Here is a 21,504-nt window from a genome sequence, read left to right on the forward strand (position 1 = left end):
GAAATTATACCATATAGATTCTAACGTGATTAAAAATTGGTAATTACCCGAGATTTTTTTTTCATCCTCATACCACCAAACCCAACCAATTGAACGTATTTAAGCAGCAAATTAAAGAGCTCAGTGTTTCTTGGTTGAAAGTGGTGTTTCCAACCCTACAAAAAACAGCTATTATTGGCGTTTATAATTCAACAGGTTAATTTGGTATTGAGAAAGTTTTACCTCTATAAAGTTACGAGTGCATCCTCAAATACATGGAAAGTGTAAATGGTACATCAAAATACATATTTAAAATACTCCTATATTACAATATTTTACAGACCTAAACTAGAAATGTTGAAGAGTATGTTGGAACTGCTACAGAAACAGAAGAACGACAAGATTATAAGTTTCACGGTATCGTCTATGGTCCATTCCTACTGCAAACACAGCGGGAAGTCACGTATGATTCTTTTTTATTATATAAAATACCTACACAAATAACCTCTCAAAGCCCACAAACACAAACATACACCCAAAAGTACGCATACACACCCAAAAATAATATATTTCAATAAAAATACCTAATAGAAGATAAAACTTGTTTTTTTAAAAAGAGTATCCAACAAAAACTGTATCTCAAACGTACATCCGGATGCCGTAATGTATGGTCAGGACATTAAGATCATCATAATTTTCTCATGTTTACATTCCATGTTCACAAGCAACACACATCTATATCAATGACTTTGATTTCAGTTCGAGAATGTTGCGAAGACGAATTCCCTAAACAAATCTTATCAGAATTCCAAGACATTATCAATGAAAGGATCAGCAAGGGAGTGGTCAATGCTCCGAGAGAAGAAAGAGACAGTGTAAGTTATACAAAATACTGCGAAACAATTTAGCCCAGTACTTATTGTTTTTTCATCTATTTTATTAAACGGAGCTATGTCACTCCCGTAATTTTATGCTTATATTATATAATTAATTATTGAATTCATTTCTTTATATTTAATAAATTATTAAATATACTTTATATTTGAATATTCTTCATTATATTGTCAGTTGAAATTTTTTTATAGATTTTTTGTATTATTTGACACTGGACTTTGACACGTTTTCAATATCCTGTATCGTAGAATCACACATTGATTGAATTCTACTTAATTCTAAATATGACTAAATTTTTATCACTAAATTAAAGTAAAAATATCACCAATTATTTATAAAATAAATAAATCTATCTATGGACACAGATTGTTATAATACATCCATTTGAAATAAAACAAACTCGAGCGAATATCTTTCAAAATTCAAAATCTTTCTTTTGTCTTTGTTTTGCGAATTTATTTGTCTCTTTCACTCCTGCCTGACTCTTAAATCAATTTAATATATAACATACCTGACTATATTTAATTTCAGTTAACAATAGCAATTAAAGCACTCGGTAATATCGGTGGGTTCAAGCAAGAGTTTGCGGACATTTTGATGAGTGTTATAGGAGATAGCATGATTCCTGTTCCTACCCGATTAGTTACTATCGACGCTTTCAGACGGACGCCTTGTGCTGAAACAAGGTGAGGCTTAATAAATTCTTCATTTTTGTCGAAATTTGGAAAATTGTAATATTCGGCCCAAACGTTGCAGAAATGCTTGGTAGCAAGATTTACAAGATACAATTTTTACACGTCTTTGTTACTTGAAGTGTTCAGGAAATCATACAATGTTATTATTTGTTTTCAGAGAATACTTTTTAGAAACATATAGAGAAGACTTAGTTGACGTGGAAATTCGTATTGCATCGTACTTGCAAGTAATGCGATGTCCGAACCTCAGTACTATCAGGAAGATATTCCACTCTTTAAGGAACGAACCCGTCAATCAAGGTATTAATTTATTTTTGAAGTGAAATTTGTCAAAGTCAAATTTGTGTCCCAAAATTTTAAGTAATTTAGTTATTTTGTGCATAAATTTGTAGTAGTAACGTAAGTTACAAATAAGAAAGCCATTTAGCGATTTTGATGAGGCTTAGCATATATTAGCAATTAAACTGGATATAATAATTCAGCTCAAAAAGGCGCTCTCGAAAATATCTTGTTATTACCATAACTTTCAACGTTTTTCCACGAAACATCTATATAATTTAAAATATCACCTTCTTGACCAACAGTGGCGACATTCGTCTGGAGTCATCTCAATAACCTCGGACAGTCTTCACTACCATCTCGAGTAGAAATCCAAGGTTTGCTGTCGGGTAACACGATGCCCCAATTAGAAGATAATCCAGACTTCAGGATGTTCTCAAGAAATTATGAACAGAGTGTCTTTTTCGACCAATATAATGCTGGTAATTTTACTATATTTTAATTGTAATGTAATTATCGTTGATTTCATGTGAGTGTCATATTTATTATTGAACTAAACACTTAACGCTCATTGGTCACCTATTACATCGTCAACTTCCAGCGACCAATGAACATTCAGATTTAAGTTTAACGATTTAATCTGACTTAAATCAGTATTTGGAAAACTTTAAGTAAATATACAAAATAAGATCGTTATTTCAATATTTTGTTATCTAACCTAACTATAAGATTTTCCACTACGGACTGAGTTTTATTTATGTAACATTATGTTTCCCTCTGTAATTGTCCAGGTGGTAACTACGAAGCTAATGTGATATTCTCACCCGACTCATACATACCAAGATCTGTATCACTGAACTTGACTGTTGATATGTTTGGAGAATCAATTAATTTATTAGAAGTAAGTAAAATTTAAATATTGGACTCTCCTTGTGTAAATACTTAAAAATAATCTCCTATAAATCACATATATCTCCTACTTCTGTGCCTCATAAGGTGTTTGATGCCATATGTATTTTTTTATTTGTCTATATATTTATTTATGTGTCTATGTCTAGTCAAATATAAATATTTTATATATTATAATAAATATTTTAATAAGTCTCATCAGACCAGTGTAATTGTAAATATATTGATACTTTTATTTAAAATAAAATCATCATTAACTGCAGGGCTAATTTGAAAGAACTCAGTGTCTCTCATGGATTTTTGATGATTAATTTTCATTTGACTTATGGTGATGCACTGTTTTTATGCATGTATCCGCATAATGTGATACTTATTATTATATAACTTTATTGACATTTCATGAAGGTATTCCGCGGTTAGTTTCGATTTTTTTCTTAAAAAATAACTCTACTGATTCTTCAGTAATTAATAAATTCGAATTTCAGATTAAAGCCCGAGGCGAAGGATTTGAAAGATATTTCGAAAATCTCTTTGGTAACAACGGACCTCTAAGTAAAAGTAAAATAAACGAAAAAATAAATAAACTCCGATTCTTCCGCTCAACCAACGAAGCTGACGAGGTTCGAGGGAAAATTGACGATCTTGGATACAAGAACAATGCTCTTAAGCATCGGTTTCCTATGGCCGAAATAGGATTCAAAGTGTTCGGTAACGAAATATCTTTTTGGAGTGCAGAAGGTGATGAAGAGATACGAAAATCTTTAGAACGGTTGGACCCAAAGTTGAGAATTCTAGAAATTTTATCAGGAAAGGTCAGTATTTTTTGTGTAAAAATTATTCATAATTATCATTTACCTCGAATTATTAAATTTATTGGAGCTTAATAATACTAAAACTACTACAATTTAGTAGAAATTAAAATTCTAGAAGATTTTGACAATGAAAGATGTAGATTTTAATTAATTTTGAAACAGGGGTCAATCATAATTAACTTACGTTAATTTTATAGTGTTTAAGTCTAGAAAATATATACATATACAAATACATAAACAATGAACCTCATTAATTATTAAATGATATTAAGAAGTATCTATTTCTAGGAAATATCATACAATAAGGCGTCATTATTCCTCGATACAACATTCTCCGTGCCCACTGGTAGTGGACTCCCTCTTAATATGAACCTTATGGGCACAAGTTACGTCGACACAAAAATGTCCGGTACGGTAGTTGACAAATACACCCAATCCGGTAATTTGGACTTTGAAGGGAAAATAAGACCCAGGTAAGTTTTATATGTATTTCACGAACTCCCAGATTTTCGTTGATAATTATTAGCAAGACTACGAGCTTTTGCAATGACATCTGTTTTTTTTTAATATGTAATAGCAAATATTCACAGTCAGAAAATAAGATTTTTCAATAGAGAGAATAGATAATTCATGCATTTTTAGTATTTATTATAATTTCCAAATGATTTTCCTTTGGGCATTTTCCACTCTTTTTCTTAGAAACCCAGTATGCCTCCTTAAAAATTGATTCTTCGTAGTGATAAAATCTTTGCAAATAAATTACATATAATAAACAATTTTTTCTTTGTAAACTTTTAGAACTACTATGATATATATTTTTAATCAGTTACATACTAATATTTCCAAAAAAATTAACATTAGTGTTGCGGTAAACATAGCAGCTACGATGAGTGTGTCGGCTGGCTCCTTAGCGTCAAGTGGCATTAGGCTGTCGTCAAGGCTTTACACCGCCACGGCATTGGAAGCGAAACTATCGATACGCGGCCTTGGACTAGTGCGATTGGACCTGTCCTTACCAAGGGACAAGCAGGAAATATTCGCTGCCAAGTAAGTAATTTTTTGTTGAAAGACTTGCTATATTTTTCTATAGCACTCGTTAGAAAGAGATAGCAATATTTCAGTCCCGTCTGCTTTAGTGTAGGAATGTTAAACGATCAATCATATGTATAATGAAATTATGTAATGTAACGCTGCAAGTAACATATAATTAATGTATGCTTTGTTATTTATAAATTAATTTTCTTTATTTCATGCAATAGACAAACTTAGGTGAAAGGATATATTTTTATAATTGGTTAACTTACCAGTAAATGCCGTCTTCATACTGCCAAGTTCTCTAGCATTTAACATATATTGCAAGTTATAAGTACATATTTGTAGTTATTGCGATTTTTTAAGCAATTCTTAATTACAACCCGAAGTAGAGAAGTTGACACTTGTTACGCCCTCGTGTCTTTGTTAACACATAACACCTGTCCATTGTGCTCTAAACCCGATCTCTCTTCACGTATGTTTCCTCTGTTACCATAGTAATGGTCCCATAAGACTGAGGGAACAGGGAGTAAACCTGCCCAAACACCTGAGCACATTACCACCCTCTATGTAGATGACCACACTCCGCGGATGCCCGAAATTATTTTTAAGGAAGATTATTATTATAACATATTTTTTAATATTATACTCAATTTCAGATCAGAACTGCTCATACTTCATGGAGACCAAGAGCTTCAACAGCAAGGCTTGAACAAGAATAGAATAGAACAAAGTACTTGCAGTTGGAGTACCTTCGACAAAGCTATCGGTATCAAAGTTTGCGCCGCTTACCAGGTGATTTACTAATAAAATCTGGATTAAGTTTACAACAATTCCATACCATTTTTTTTTTGTCAAATACAAAAAAGAATAGTGAAACAGGATCTTAAAAACACCTTTAAATTATCATTTTAAGAGTTTGTCTTGTCAAATAAAAGTTATACGGAAATGTAAATTTTACGGAGAAATTCTGCCAAAAAACTAATGACCAGAAAATTTATTAGATAATATATAAATTAAATTTAATCGTTTGTTTATTTAATTAATTTAATGTAATGATTGATCTTCATAATACTATTATATAAATAATTAAAGATATTACAAAATGGCGTAGGTGAAAAAGTCTCAAAACTCCAATGAAGAGGCGATGTTCGAAATGCAAGTGAAACATTTATGACCGTATAAAGAACATAATTTGAATTACTTTCAGTTCCCTAACATGACCAATCTCCGGAATGCGCCATATTTCATAATGAGTGGCCCCGCCAAGTACATTATATCTTTAGAAAAAGCCGACCCCTCCGCCAAAACATACGCCTTCCAATACAAGTGGGATAGAAACGAGACTACAGATGTATTAGGGTTCTCATTCGACACTCCAAATAGTAAGGTAAGATGAGAAAAACTACCAAATGTGATTATAAATTTTCCAAAAACATTTTATTACAAACCATAATAATTTTAGTATGTGTTTTATGAAAATTATCTTTTACTGATAATAATCTATTATTGTTACATTTGTATCTCCACAGACATGTTGCCCGTGCTTTTGGCATATCATATCTTTAATTTGTCTTTGGTATTTTAGTGTGCCTTCACTTTTATAATAAGAGAATTGAGAAGAAATATTTTTCTTAATAATAATTCCTATATTTATAATGTAACTATATGTATATATGTCACCGTTAAATTGTAAATACCGTTAGATTGTAATCTATCTCGCAAGATTGCGAACTGTCAACAGATTGTGAACCGTAACATACTGCTTACAAATTAATGCATTACTTTTCGGTAAATCATAATCTACCGAAGCTAATTAAAGTTAAATTATAAAAGCTCTAACCTAACCTACCTGAAATATCATAAATTATCGAAATTTTTAACGTTTTATTTTGAGTTAAATCACCGTCCACAATATTTCGGCAGATTACAATCTCGCTAGATAGATTACAATCTGACGGTATTTACAATTCTACGGTGATATATATATCCATACATATAACGTAACAAATTTTCCCACTTTGAACGAAAATAGGTATAAGATATATGTATGCATTATATTCATGTGTAATTTGTAGGAGAAACGTATGTTCAACGCAGCCCTAAGCTTATCGAACACGTCAAGCACCGCGGCTCTCACTCTTCAATCTTCAGAGAGCACCATTAAGGCCAAAGCTCTGTACCGCAACCTACCATACGACAAATCCTTAGAAGCTAGCCTGGATGTAGATGGAAAGAAACAGTTTGATACTGTAATGTCTTTGAAGAGGCATGATATCAAGTACGGATTTGTTTGGCTGCCTCATGCATTTTGGGTTGTTAACGATGAGAAGATAGCGGAATTGTCGGGTAAGTTTAGAAATTATTATACTTCTCTTTATACAAAAAATGTCAAAAGAGAACTTACGATAAAATATGTGCCATTATCCCTTGAAGAGATTAGCTTCTACTCACGTACGATGGAAAAAAATAATTGAGACAAAAATACGTAATAAGAAATAGGCATGTCTTAACATACAAAATCTATAATATTTTCAGCGCTGGTTGTTTATGATATATACCATACTTTGTAGTTAAGTTGAAGTTTTTTAACTCATTCTTGTCAATAATCATTACTTTTAGGGAGTCTTAAAGTGAAGTCCAAAGGTGGTGTCACTCAATGGGATATATCAGCCGATTTCCAAACAAAACAATTAGCAAGTCGTTTAATAGGATATTACACTGTAAATGGACCTACATACGGTACAAAGTTGCACGTCGATTATCAATTCTATGGCAACCCTAAACAGACGATAAAAATTGAAGGGTTATACAGCGAAAGGCAAATGTCGTATAGACACGATCTGTATGGGGAATTGTCTATGGAGTTCACAGCGTATCCTGTCTATAATTTCTATTCGGTTCTACGTAATGTGGTGAGTATTATTATGATTTATATGTCGTGTTTTTTATTACCTTGCGTTCATTTTTGCACAAAGATATTTCTGTTGTTTTCAGAAAACTCAAAACCATGTTGACATAGAATTTAATGTTAGTGCATCTAAGGATCAGAAACTGGACCCTGCGTTCACATTCGTATTCAAACGTATTGATAGGCTCAATGGACTTAAATTGGATACGCTAGTCGCCCTCAAAAGACCAAAACCAATGTTATTGAAATTACAGTACGATCAAGTAAGTATTATTTCGAGGAAAGTTCAAAACATTTTCGGTTTGATGTTTTAACTGAACCAAAATATTTTATTATTTCTTTTAACAAAATTAAGCAAAATGTACATGGAAATGAGAGATACATTTTTACGATTCCAGATAGGACCTAAATATTCAGCTCTTGCCTTATTCAATTTCAATCCGAAATCTCGCGAGATCCTCCTCTCAGGATACTTGTTCGCCCCGCCCGGGACTCAGCTGTATGCGGATGCGGAACTAAACGTCACCTTACCGACATTACATCCTTGTGAGCTCAAGGCTAAGTTACATGAAAAAAGACCTAATGAGTTCCAAGTAAGTTTATATGTTTCATTATTTTGTTTATTTCGCCATTTTTTGTATGTATTGAATTTTTCTTTTAGAAATAGCCATTATTTAAATTGCCGAGTAAAATCTATTTCATTTGATATTTTTCCGTAATCTTCATTATTATTCCTGATATTTATAAATTAACAAAGCTAATATAACACCAGGTGAATGCAATGGGAGTATGGTTCACTGGAGTGGACTTCAACATAGACGCAGTGTACCAAGACCAGTCCAAGACAAACTTAGCTTCTCATCGGCTCAAGGTTTTAATCAACAGCAGTCATTTCAAAGACATCGCCGTGGATGCGAGATTTACACAGGATAACAGACAAATAACTTTTATTGCTGAGGTAAATTATTAGACAATATTAGTAAATTCCTACCCCCTTATTATCAATCATTTTGGAACGACACACTTATATTTTCTCGAGATGCTTTCCTTCAACGCTGAGTACGAGATAAATTATAAACTTTACTTAACAATGTGACCAAAATAGTGACGTGTGTTCTTGTTTAAACTTGAGATTGTTGTTGGCTTCAACTCTTCTTATTTTCAAGGCCATTTGACTTGAAAATAAAATAATAAAGTACACAATGTCTTTTTCCTAACAAAATTTGTTTTATTTTAATTTTTAGGGTCAATACAATGATGACACATACAAAGCTTTGGTCCGGTACTTATTGCTCTCTGAGCAAAACTTCACGGCATATGGAGAAGTTGATATAAGTGGGAAAACTTACAGCCTCAACTTAAACGCCGACCTCAATAATGACACCAATATCAATATGGACATACACTTTGACCAGTGAGTTGAAATATACGAGACTTTTAGAAATTTATATCTAAGTATATATTTTTTCTTTATAAATGTTTCGATATAAATGACAAGCCGTTGCCCGCGGCTTTGCTCGCGTGCAAATTGTGTATAAATAATTTTTCGTGGAATATACACTGTTTCTCATCCATCCATCATTCAATGACAACTGTAGCCTCTATGACATTACGATGAAGTGCCGTTAGTCTGGTACCGTTGCATAGTTTTGGAAGTCTTAAATTCCTCAGTATCATGATTGGCACGCCAATCTTCTTACTTAAAAAATGACGGACTTCAAGACTAACTTATATACGAAATTTCAACCTCTATTTCAACTCTTATGGGGAAATCGGATGAATTTGTACAAAGACATGCGAGTTATGTAATGGCGGCAAATAATATTGTGATAATCATAATATAAATCTAACCTTACATATTCTACCGCCAAGCAGCAATACTCAGTATTGTTGTGTTTTGGTTTGAAGAAGTGAGTGAGCGTGATTACAGGCACAAGAGACATAACATCTTAGTTCCCAAGATTGGTGGTGCATTGGTGTTTTAAGAATGGTTAATATTTCTAACGGCGCCAATGTGAACAGACGATCGTTGGCCATTTACTATTAGGTGGCTCATTCACCAGTCCGCCTAAGAATATCATACAAAAAAAATGGTTACGTAAGTTTACCTTCTGATCGCCTGCATTTAAAATATGGGTCAGTACTAGCTATTATTTAATGAAATGTATAGGTGCTTACAAAAGGGATGTACTGGACATTAACTGCAAGTATGATAATACGGTGCGTGCGTGCGCAGGCTGCGCGACGTGCACGTGTCGTACGCGCGCGCGGTGGGCGCCGACAGCAAGCGGCTGAGCGCGGCGCTGAACTGGGACGCCAACCGCGACCCGTCGCAGAAGCTGAGCGTGGACGCGCAGCTGCGGCGCCGCGGCGACTGGCACCACTCGGGCCACGCCACGCTGCACTACCCCGGCCGCGTCGTCAACGGGGAGTTCGAGTTCCTGCTCAGAGGTGCGCTGCTTCTCGCTGCCTCTCGCTGCTGTAGGCAGTTCACCAGCTCCTGTGTCGATCGCCTCTAATCTTCTCAATTTCCCAGATTAACAGACCGAACATGTCTAATTGCTAGGCAATAAGTAACACCTGATGCATGTAGCATAATATTCATCAGGCACGTTCAGGTTTCCTGGCGTTGTTGAAATATTAAGACAAATTCTAAATGAACTCTTATTTGATTTTATCACACATAATTTATTTACGTTTGTAATGCATTTCATTAAATCTTTTTAGATTGGTTCTGTGAGTGGATGATACGTATGGGGTGGGCAAGTCCGACTGCTATAGTTTGGCGTGTTAAAGCCTTTTCAGAAGCGCATGAACAGACTGTATATGCGCTTCTGTCGAGCCTCAATACCCCCTTCCCCGGCTGGGAAGATACGAGCTTCAACCTGATGTAAGTGAAATTATATATTGATATAATCTCCTCTGTTACTTTTATATTTAGTAGATAATCCTTCTACATTTTCTTCGAAGGTGGCGTTACAAAGACAACCTCCAGGCTCTAAATGGAAGCATGAACTGGCAGAAAGACTATCTAGCATTTAGCTTATTGGCCGATTATCTATTCACGACCACAAAATTCTATGGAGAAATCAATGCATCAGTCAATTCCACGATACCGACTTTGCCTAAAGCAGCTGCGATCGCTAAACATACCGTCGTGTGGAAGAAATCTGCAGACACGTTGCTGAGTTTTCAGGTATTATAGATTTTTACTGAAACTAACTAGAAAAAACTGGATTAAAGTCAGTTTAATCTAGTTTTTATTAGACTTGGAGCGTTTGTGATATAATTCAGATTCCATGGGCCCATAATTAAATTTCATTGTATTTATTACAAATAAGATAGTCATATTAGAAGACCTATTAGATCATGCTATGTCTATAGTGGTTTATGTACCATATCATTTGAAACAATGCATTTGAAAATGAACTTTTTTTTAGTATAACGAAGATGGCTTGCTAATGATCAACTCATCTTGGGACATAACTAAAGGACTAAAGGAGAACAACGTCACAGGGCGAGTTACACTTCTCACGCCATTCCAAGTGAGTTTACTTTTATTGATCTATTAGGGGATTATTTTTGAAATTTAAATTATGTTGACTTTGTAATTTCCAGGGCTACACCAAAGGTTTCCTGAGAACCGAGTTCGTATTAGGTCACAAGAGGGATATCAAAGGCGTGACATATCTGGATTTAGAAGAGAAAGTCGTCAAAATATACGTAAACGGTAAATGGTGTCACTGAAGTGCAAATAAATATTTTTGAATTACTTTTGTCAATGGATTTTGTAAAGTACAAGAAGATTGTTTCGGATGTTTGTCGATAAACAATAGATATTCTGAAGTATTTCAATTGTACGTATCGTACCGCAGGCCACATGCGTCGTATCACCAACTGCATGCTGGTTGTGAACGTGACGTCACCGCTGCCGCAGTTCTCTCAGAGCTCGGCTCGCTTCGGCTTCGTGGAGACCGACCGACATCTCGTGGCCATGATCATTACACCCAACAGCACTACCGGTACCGACATTTTGCGTAGACTCATTTGTATATTCGAGTAATTATATTATTAATTAATTCAGATTTGTTTGTTAGTAAAATATCATTGATATTTCAGTTCTATCCTACCTTACTAATATTCGGCATCCAATTTACGTGAAAATATCGAATTGTTTGACCATACTTATACCTTATTAATCTTACTCTACTGAGTTGAAGAAAAAAATATAAGTATCTCAATATTATGCAAATATTGTATTTATATAAGTGTATCTAATATAATTCCCCAGGAATCGAGGTTCTTCTGAAACTGATATCGATGCAAGACTTCCAGATATTTGGTCACGTCGCTCTGCCAATACAGTATTTGAACAGAGCTATGATCACAGCCAAGAGAGCTACAGAAGAGGTAAACGAAATTGATGATTATATAACAGTTACTTTTAAAGTTTTATTGAAAACGAAACAACACAAAATGCTTATAAGTACAAAATAGTCCTTATAGATAGTCATTTTACAAAAATATTATAAATGCGATTTTGAGATTGGATTTTTGTTTCTCGATCAAAACCTGTATCTTCATATGTGATACACCGTATATATATATATATATATGTATATATATATATATATATATTTACTAAAATTGAATCCACACTGACCAAACTAGGTTGGTAATAATTAATGTTTACCCTATTCCCCTCGAAGAAGGTAATAAAGAGAAACAAACCTTAAATTATCATAATCCATCCGATTTGCAAAGATACACTACAAACGTTTCTTGATTAGTATATGTATATTTTTAGCATAACACTATTTCACTCTGCTTATATCTACTCTTAATTTCTAATTTTTCTCCCATAATTTCGATAATAACTTCGCCGACATTCAAAACGCTGTTTCGCGAATCCATTATGAATATTATAGATTAATTATTATTATTTAAGAATTCGACCTGGAATGGTATCACGTCAATTCATTGTCAAAGTTACTTAACTCATATTTTTTGCAATAGGCCATGTTAAAAACATTGACACCAAATTATTTTACCATTTTTCCAACTTAAGATTAAAAAAGATAAAGATAAATAAATATAAAAATAGATAAATTGTAATTATATCAATACTAAGTACCGTATGTATAAAGCTGAGTTCGGTTTATGATAAATCTAATTGTGTCGTCTCTTCTTACTATAGATTGACTTTAGAGTGGGATGGGGTTCAATGGACTTCGGTTGCACAGGAATATGGCAATGGAAATCAATTCTAGATTTCGTTTACGTCTACAAATTGTACACGCCATTGGATGGTTTTGAAGAAAACGGTCTTGTTTTGAAAAATATATACGGGAAAGGCCTCGATACTGAACTTTCTGTACGACTATCTAAACATAAGGTGAGGTTTAGTTTTACAATGTCTTATTAAAAAAGACTTAATACTTTTTTTTAAATAACCCAAACTTTATCACTAAAATATTCTGAAAAGATCAACTTCTGTTTTTGAATTACAGATTAATAAGTCATTAATGTTTACTGCTTGCTAATATTCCTCCTAACCTCCCATTCTTAAAGGAGAATGATATTTTAATTATAGGTCTTTTCAATTCAGGGTACATCACTGGCAACTTTGGCTAATCATGTTTAAGGATATTACTGTATTCCTCATTTTTATCTTCCTCAGTTCGGCATAGCGGTTCTCCTGGTCGACAACGACAAAGGTCTCCTGGACGTTTTAAAGGACCGCTTCCAGCACAAGCCTGGCAACCCGGACATGTTCGTGGAGAACTTCGACACGGAAGCCAGTGTCACACTGGACACGCTCTACTATCCAACTATCACCTTCCACGCTCATATGATGAAGGTTGATATCAAGCTATATTTTCCTAAACTCATAATCGTCTCTATAAGTACAATTTATACTTAATATTAATATTGACTATTATTTTTACCAAATACAGTCTTTACAAATGCATATTGAAGAATATTTATAACATTTTTTTTTGTAGTTCGTTGGTCCGGATGAAGAAGATATTCTAGAAGCAAATGCCACTTTACACCTTCCCGATAAACCTCCTATTGTTTTGACAGATGTTTTTATTCTTGAGGTGAGTCGTTGTTTTCTCATCGAGTTAAGTAACAATGTTACCTATTTAAAATTAATAGCTCATGAGATCAAGTCAAATGATGTAAACGCTTGAAATATTTCGGTAAGGCTTCGTGTAGTTCACCTACCTGATACTACCCACTCGCGAAAATGTCATTGCATGCTACAAGTCACACCATCTTAGATCTCACGGGTAGTGGTAATCTTGCAGTTGTTTATGTCCATAGATGGAGAAGACAATTTACAAACAGGCGACACATTTATTCCTATTTAAAAATATATTATAACCGACGAATATAGTACAAGCCATGCGACAGTTGATAAGTTACAGTCAGCAACATATTTGATTCGACATATGCAAGCATTACATTCATTCATAACAAACAGACTTTCTTTTCCACTGAATTATTCTCGGGTATCTCTACTTTGCAATTCCAAATCATAATTTTGATCAAATGAAATAATTAATCTGTTTACAGCAATACACAGTAATGCAGAACACACTTAATCTGGTGACACCGTTCCCAGCCGTCAGGCAGCTCAAGTCGGTGTACACCGTGGACATTTCTATCGGAGAGAAGTTCAACGTCACGTGCGTCGCGTTACTGTACAATGGCACTTATTGGCACGAGGTAACATATTAAAATGACAATTTTCATTTGGACAGATTTGTGTGACCCACCCAAAAACATTTAACGGTTATTTAAAACGTAACCTTAGTATTGATTCTTATAATAACTCTTCTACCTATCTACTGCAATGTGGATTAGTGGTTAATATATAGATCACAGAACTTCTTGCCCGATGCTCTTGAAAATATCAGAATACCCTCACAATATATACCTATATGAAATACCTCCGTGGGAAAATCCTTCGTTCTTTTTTCATATATGTAATTCATAGAATATTTAAAATTCCACAGATATCATACAAAATATACTACGAAACTGAATTGGGTGAAGACGACGCCTATCAATCATATTTAGCGTCAGTCGGCATCGCAACCCCGTTAGCTGTGCTACCGGCTCTAGAAGCGCGAGTGTCGGCTAGACTGGAAGACGCTCTATGGAAACTATCGGCAGATATGGCAATGCCCTCATTTACAGTTACTGCTCTAGCACGACTCGAGGTAAATGTTGCAGCTGTCTCACTCTGTACTTACCTATATTTAATTATAAGTAACTGCTATCTCGCTCTGTCCGAAAGAGAAAAAAAAACATGGTGTCACATTAAATAAAGGAGATTCATTTAATAGGAGGTTAATTTTACAGGAGATCTAAACGTGTGTTTAAATCTTATTTAATAATAAGATACTACTTTTAAAATTTATATTAAATTAAAATATTAAAATCAAATAATAATATTTACCTAAATTTTATCAATTATGAAAATGAATTAAGATTTATTCTTCTAAAATTAATAAAAATTAATATAAAATATTAATTTAAGTCAACAAAATTAATTAATAAATTGAAAAAATATTTTTTAATAAGTAACAAAATTTTTCATTGCATTCGAAATAATAGCTGGACGACCCATTCGTCGAAACATCGGGCAGCTTGAACCTAACGTCGATATACTTAGAGGACTATTTCATCAAGATGGAATTTAAGAAAGATTTCTCCGACGTGGAAAATATCGTGGGTGGAGGAATTCATATACAACAGGGAGATCAAAATAATTATGTAAGTTAACATGAATTTTATATATTAATGAGTCAAGTTTAATTAGAATTCACCCGATAGTGTTTTGTTATCGGTATCGGAAGATGTCGTCTATCAAAAGTATAGCAGGTAAGTATAAATGAAATGTATCGATTGACTTCCTCGTCGGTCTAGTGGCTTGATATAAGGCCACAGACCCCGAGGTCCTAAGTTAAAACCCCGGGTCGGCCAATAAAAAGTCACCCGTGCCTCGGTGCGCACGTCCTGTCCCGTGGGACTACGAGGGCGGGCGCGGCGAGGCCGGCGTATAGCGTGTGGCGGCGCAGCTGTTCGCGGAGACGGCGTGGGGCGCGAGCGCGGCGCAGCGGCTGCGCGTGACGGCGCGCGGCGCGCTGTCGCCCGTGCTGGCGCCGTCCACGCTGGCGCTGCAGTACGCCGAGCTGCGGCGCCAGCGCACGCTGTCGCTGGACCTGGCGACCGGCGACGCCGCCTACTCGCTGCAGGCCGACCAGTGGCCCACCTCGCTCAGCGTGGCGCTCAGCAGTCCGCACGACGGCTTCAGGTACGACCTCCGTCATGTACACGTCTCTGGAATTGCTTCAAAATTATATACATAAATATATTTTAAATCAAGTAAAACTCATTACCTTCGTTTGAAACCCGCGCGCTCTGTCCCTTTAGCTCATTCAATATATCATCACCAAATTTAAAATGTTTTTCAAATAATCGAATCGATAAATTTAATTATAAATAATTTATTTAAAACATTTATATATCAGGGCGATGAAAATCATAGGAGAGTTCGATGAGGATGATATCCGAGGCTCGTTCGTGACGGATACGACTGAATACAGCATATCCGGAAAAGTGCTCAAACGAGAACCACTTGAGGTAACAGTATGAATTAATTTATGCTTAATTATATTTTTGTAGTATATCAAGACAGGATACCTAGTTCTGCTTACGTTCAATCCTACTTAGACTTAGGTACGCCAGGATTGCTACCGGTCACTAATATTATTGTTATTCTACCAACAAGTATCAATATTTACATTGAGTTCACAATAATTGAGTAATGTCACAACTTAAATTTTATAGCACATTGATGCCTAAAGTAGCTTTTTCGGCAAATACTAGAATCTAAAGGCAAAGTAAAAGTAAATGGGCTCATTTGTTATATTTTGACTTTATAGTATAAATTTAAAAAATATTTAGATTCATTGCTGTTTGCAATTTATTGATAAGTTTACAAATGATACAATTGACACGATTACGAAAACGTTTATAGCAATAAAAATATTTTCTATTCCAGCTGTCTCTAACGTTAGTACCAAAAGGCCAAGGTCAGCAGATAACAGTTAGAGTGAAGTGCGAGAACTCCCCGACATTATACGGTATAACAGCACACATCGTAGGGCCGATGGAGGCGACCGTCCGCGCCAGGGCAGAAATGGAACAAAATTTCACTGATATATATCTTAAGGTAAACTGAAATGAACTCTATTATAATTGTATTTGAATATAATTTACGAAATATTACACATCTGGAACAAAATTAAAATATAACATTGTGAGTTACTCCCTTATATTTTGATTACCCCGGTGTTCGATTCTGTGTTTTAAAATTACATATACCTAATAGGCTATTTGACTGTTTTTTAATTAATCCATTTTATATTATTTAGTAGAGGTTAAGGAACGCAGTAAAAGTTGTGTTTTTTAATTCTAGTACATACTTGCTGAAAAATATCAAATTAAAAATTCAATATTTAAATAGTGCGCGAAAACGCTACTTTGACTATATGGCGCTGCAATGGGTGCAAGTGACATCACTTGCCTGTATTGTAATCTGTGGCACATATAATCCACATACAGTAGACAAACGAGGTTAACAAGCAAGTGACGTCATCATAAACCCGACCAATCAGGAGCGTTTTGTGTCACGTGACAAATGTTTAAAAAAAATGCATTTTTATTTATGGATTTTTGAATAAAATAATTATTATTTTCAACTTTCGTTAATAAATAACCATTTTTAAACTCATAATTTATAAGGATTAAAATAATTGGCACTTTATTTTTCGCATTATCAAATAGCCTTTTGCATATGTTTGGACGTATGTCTTTAAACACTTGCATATCTTCATAAAAAGTTAATATAAAGGAGAAAAAAGGGAACGAATATTGTCTCTAACAAAGATAATGGAAAGTTGATAGTGTAGGCACCAAGTCACTCAGACCTATTCGTAAAAATGATTTAATTTCAGGTGGATATACCCCAAGTGAAGGGTAAGGAGATTTACTTCAAGTCCCGGGTGGACGTGTACCCGGAGCTGCGACGGGTGGTGACGGTGCAGGCCGCGACGCCGCTACAGAAGCTGAAGTTTGTCAAGGGTGATACAGATTTCGTGTAAGTCCAGTCTTTATATATAACCTGAAACTTATACAAGACCAGTTGGTGCCTGCGGCTTCTTTGCGACCGTTTTATGGGTTGGTCGTCAGTCTTTAGACATAAAAAGTTAAAGTGAGCCTGTTCTTCCTAAGAGTTTAAGCTTGCTTCATATCAAATTTTATCAAATTAGATTCAGCGCAAAAACTTAGCCTAAATGAAAAAAAAATGCCCTTTTTGCAATGTATTGCTGAGGTTTTATAACCTCCATCTGAAACGTTCTCGTCTTCTTTTATATTATAAATAAATAAAATATAAATATTGGACAACATCACATATATTACTCTGATCCCAATGTAAGTAGCTAAAGCACTTGTGTTATGGAAAATCAGAAGTAACGACGGTACCACAAACATTCAGACCCAAGACAATATGTTTAATTGTTTTATAAAACAAAACATGTTGGCGCGATGAAAAAATTGATTATATACTAAAAATAATCGCATAAAATCGTATTATTATAATCTGTGCTTATCATTCTTAGAAATGCATACTCCTTGCCGAAAATTAAAGTCAATAAATACATTTAGTAGTTTATATTCGATTTTTTTTATAATTTTTTGCAGACCTATACTGCTGAAGCCTTTGAACTTAATAAAATATATATTATATTGTTATAGATTTGCACCAAAAACTGGTTACCTGCTGTGTAACTACGAATTGCCAGATATGAAAGGTGAAGGTGACCTCAAGTGGAGTTTCTTGCTCGGAGATCTCTTTATACGCGTAAGTACGAGACAAGCTCGACACCAAATTAATCTGCTTTATTGTTGAAGGCAAATATAGACATTATCAAAATGTATGTATATATCTCAATGTTTTTCCTCAACTACGTTTACAAGATGAGCACACATAGATAAATCAATGGTGTGCTGCCTTGTAAATTCATAAATATCGCCTACATTATAAGTATGTATTCCATAAAATCACCTTAACTATTATAGATTCTTAAATAGCTTGTAACACAAAGATAATAAACTTCATTTTCACTATTTGAAACGAATGTTTTTATTCCCATACTAATTAAAATATTATGTAAATTAAAATGTATTGTTGATTATCTTAGTATTTCACCAAAATTATAAAAATCTACTTCACAACACTCTTGCAGTTTTCATCGGAAACTAAAACTAAGGATAAAATATGTATCTTATTCTAAAGGCAATAGGTCAGCAGCTGGTAAAGCAAATTCAGCGCAGCGTCGACTTAGACATCTACTTCGGTAACAACACAGCTGACGGTCTCACTAAAACCAATGCTGGATTCAGAATGGACTTGGATCGCATATGGCAGTAAGATAAATTATACCTTACCTTGTAATAAATAAAACTCATAATTGAATGTAGATGCTGTTATGTCTGCAAAAATAGTATGTTATATTAGTAAAAATATTCTTTCGTATTATTCGGTATTCTTTATAACAATACGGTTTCTCACTTGTCACTCCACAGAATCGGAGGAAATGCATCATTTGGCTTTATAATGGACAAACGCCTCAATCTCATCATCAACGCCATCCTCCCGAAGCCGAACGTAGACGTGCACACCCTGTACATGGACGGATCGATGGGTGACGCCATGAATCCTGCTCAGACTATCGAAGCGATGTATCGTACTGACGTTACCAAAATACTTGTTGGACTTAAAGGAAAGGTGAGCGAATTATATTAAGTAGAATATCAAATCAGCAAGAATGCGCCTATCGTATTATTTTACACATCATGGTATTGTCTTAGTGTTCTTAAGTAGGGTTTGGGTAGATTAGAAGATTAGAGGGGTGCTTATATTCACTTTAGACATCAGAATTTACCTACGTACGATTTGCATATGATCCCTCAAATATTTACAACAGTCATGAACAATTAAGAATATACACGAAGAAAATCTCGAAAACAGTAAACAATTCAGTGATATGCGAAAATTTCGAACAGCCAAATTCTACACAAAGGTCTCTTACGACAAATTCAAGCCATCATTAATTAATTTTAAATTAAAATGTTAATAATACTCTTCCACTTGTCCACAGATGCTGACTCTAGCTGAAAGTTTCGACGCGAACTCGACAATAACTTGGACATCGAACTCCGTCATCCAAAATGTTGACAACATAATATCTTACGACTGGGACGTGAATGGTTCAAGATACATCGACTACGCTTTGAATACCCCAATATATGAGGGCGAACCGACTTTCACTCTCAAGGGCTCATATCAGAAAGATATGGTCCATGGATACCACGTTGTAAAGTGAGTTACACATTTTATACATTAAATTAAGTTTTTTTTTATGTAATAGATAGGAGGTGCAAATGGGCCACCAGATGGTAATTGCTCATCATTGCCCATAGACTTTGGCCCGTAATCATTCCTTGCACCTCCAATGCGCCAGCGACCTTGGGAACTAAGTTATTACGTCCCTTGTTCCTGTAGTTACACTTGCTCAATCATCCTTCAAACCGGAACATAACAATATAAAATATTGGTGCTTGGCGATACAATACATAATGTGTGAGTACCTACCGAAAAGGGATTGCACAAAACCCTACCACCAAATGAGTGCTTTCCAGGCGGACAACAGTTGAATTTTACACCTGAAAAATATTGGTACACAGAATCTTGTCGCGGTTAAGAAAGTTCACTTCGAACACTTATCAAGCATTTATCTGTATCTGTGTGTATTTTATACGATAACCTAACCTAACTTAATATTATATGAGAAATTATTATTTCCTGCTTTGGTAAGAATAAAAAAATAGTAGATAAATCTACAGTCGAGTAACTGCGTCTATTGAAACAGAATTTGTATTTAGGAAAATTCAAAACTCGTCGTTTTCCTTTTTAATAAAATTAGATTTTGGGGTTAAAGTGAAAACTCATATATATATATCCGTATTTAGACAACCGTTATGGAATATTAGACGATTGATAATATATATTCGAATGGTTCAGGGGCCACATGCACCGGCCCGGCAGCTGCCAAATAGGCGAGATCGACGCGCGCTACGGCGGGTTCCGCCACACCGACGGACACTTCAACATGTCCACGCCCTTCCACACCCTGCCCTGGCTCAAGTCTATATTCGAAGTGAGTTTCAACTATGTATTTATTTATGAATCTTCCACTAAAGATCGACAAAATGATTACATTTTAAATTTTAAAAATATTTGCTATTTCCGTTTTTTGCGCATTTAAAAGCCCTCATACTTATTGCATATAATTGATTACGTTTTTGCTAAACATCTGAATCTATCGCCATGATTGACTTAACGAAGACTTGTTATGATTAGACTGACTATTTTTGTAAAGCCGATTATCAAACCATCTCACTGATTAATTTTGTGGTTTGTTTCTTAACAGATAAATAATATAGAAGAATTATCAGACAACAAAGTGGATCTGTTCTGGCCTAACAAGTCAGCTTCACTCAACACAACACACAAGTACATAAAACAAGATAATGGTTTCACACAACTCGGAACTATATCGATATCCGTTCCATTGAACACCCAACATTTAGTTAACACTGAGTACTTTTATGTAGAAGAAGAAAAATCAAGCAATGGAAACGCAACAATCGATTTTGACCGCGAAAGATTTATTGAATTCTTCTTTGATAAAGTATTGACTAAGAGTGATAGGAATCTGGATCTTGCGACTATGAATCTAAAAGTGGAGAACGCACACACACCATTCGGTGTTAAATACGTTCATGAATACGATAACACTGGCAATATAGTAAGTATAAACTCAGGAGCAATTTTTCTTTAATATTTTCG

At 34.7% G+C, this 21,504-nt stretch overlaps 1 protein-coding gene across 1 annotated transcript in view; it reads left to right on the forward strand.

The window, feature by feature from the left end:
- Positions 1–21,504, forward strand: part of LOC113401936 (uncharacterized) — a 44,997-nt gene that overhangs the window by 11,346 nt on the left and 12,147 nt on the right. The window contains exons 11-50 of the mRNA XM_026642016.2: positions 321–442; positions 739–854; positions 1,405–1,559; positions 1,726–1,868; positions 2,153–2,329; positions 2,639–2,748; positions 3,242–3,568; positions 3,857–4,041; positions 4,430–4,615; positions 5,260–5,395; positions 5,811–5,990; positions 6,679–6,949; positions 7,223–7,515; positions 7,598–7,774; positions 7,910–8,104; positions 8,284–8,469; positions 8,756–8,925; positions 9,748–9,962; positions 10,239–10,401; positions 10,482–10,707; positions 10,952–11,056; positions 11,130–11,241; positions 11,387–11,533; positions 11,803–11,921; positions 12,709–12,906; positions 13,192–13,371; positions 13,517–13,615; positions 14,094–14,246; positions 14,537–14,743; positions 15,141–15,299; positions 15,605–15,840; positions 16,058–16,169; positions 16,591–16,761; positions 17,546–17,688; positions 18,348–18,453; positions 18,889–19,019; positions 19,179–19,380; positions 19,754–19,974; positions 20,677–20,812; positions 21,086–21,463. Coding sequence (XP_026497801.2) covers positions 321–442; positions 739–854; positions 1,405–1,559; positions 1,726–1,868; positions 2,153–2,329; positions 2,639–2,748; positions 3,242–3,568; positions 3,857–4,041; positions 4,430–4,615; positions 5,260–5,395; positions 5,811–5,990; positions 6,679–6,949; positions 7,223–7,515; positions 7,598–7,774; positions 7,910–8,104; positions 8,284–8,469; positions 8,756–8,925; positions 9,748–9,962; positions 10,239–10,401; positions 10,482–10,707; positions 10,952–11,056; positions 11,130–11,241; positions 11,387–11,533; positions 11,803–11,921; positions 12,709–12,906; positions 13,192–13,371; positions 13,517–13,615; positions 14,094–14,246; positions 14,537–14,743; positions 15,141–15,299; positions 15,605–15,840; positions 16,058–16,169; positions 16,591–16,761; positions 17,546–17,688; positions 18,348–18,453; positions 18,889–19,019; positions 19,179–19,380; positions 19,754–19,974; positions 20,677–20,812; positions 21,086–21,463 — 7,048 coding nt within the window. The remainder of the gene's footprint in view (positions 1–320; positions 443–738; positions 855–1,404; positions 1,560–1,725; positions 1,869–2,152; positions 2,330–2,638; positions 2,749–3,241; positions 3,569–3,856; positions 4,042–4,429; positions 4,616–5,259; positions 5,396–5,810; positions 5,991–6,678; positions 6,950–7,222; positions 7,516–7,597; positions 7,775–7,909; positions 8,105–8,283; positions 8,470–8,755; positions 8,926–9,747; positions 9,963–10,238; positions 10,402–10,481; positions 10,708–10,951; positions 11,057–11,129; positions 11,242–11,386; positions 11,534–11,802; positions 11,922–12,708; positions 12,907–13,191; positions 13,372–13,516; positions 13,616–14,093; positions 14,247–14,536; positions 14,744–15,140; positions 15,300–15,604; positions 15,841–16,057; positions 16,170–16,590; positions 16,762–17,545; positions 17,689–18,347; positions 18,454–18,888; positions 19,020–19,178; positions 19,381–19,753; positions 19,975–20,676; positions 20,813–21,085; positions 21,464–21,504) is intronic.

The sequence above is a fragment of the Vanessa tameamea genome, chromosome 23 (assembly GCF_037043105.1).
Source record: "Vanessa tameamea isolate UH-Manoa-2023 chromosome 23, ilVanTame1 primary haplotype, whole genome shotgun sequence".
NCBI lineage: Eukaryota > Metazoa > Arthropoda > Insecta > Lepidoptera > Nymphalidae > Vanessa > Vanessa tameamea.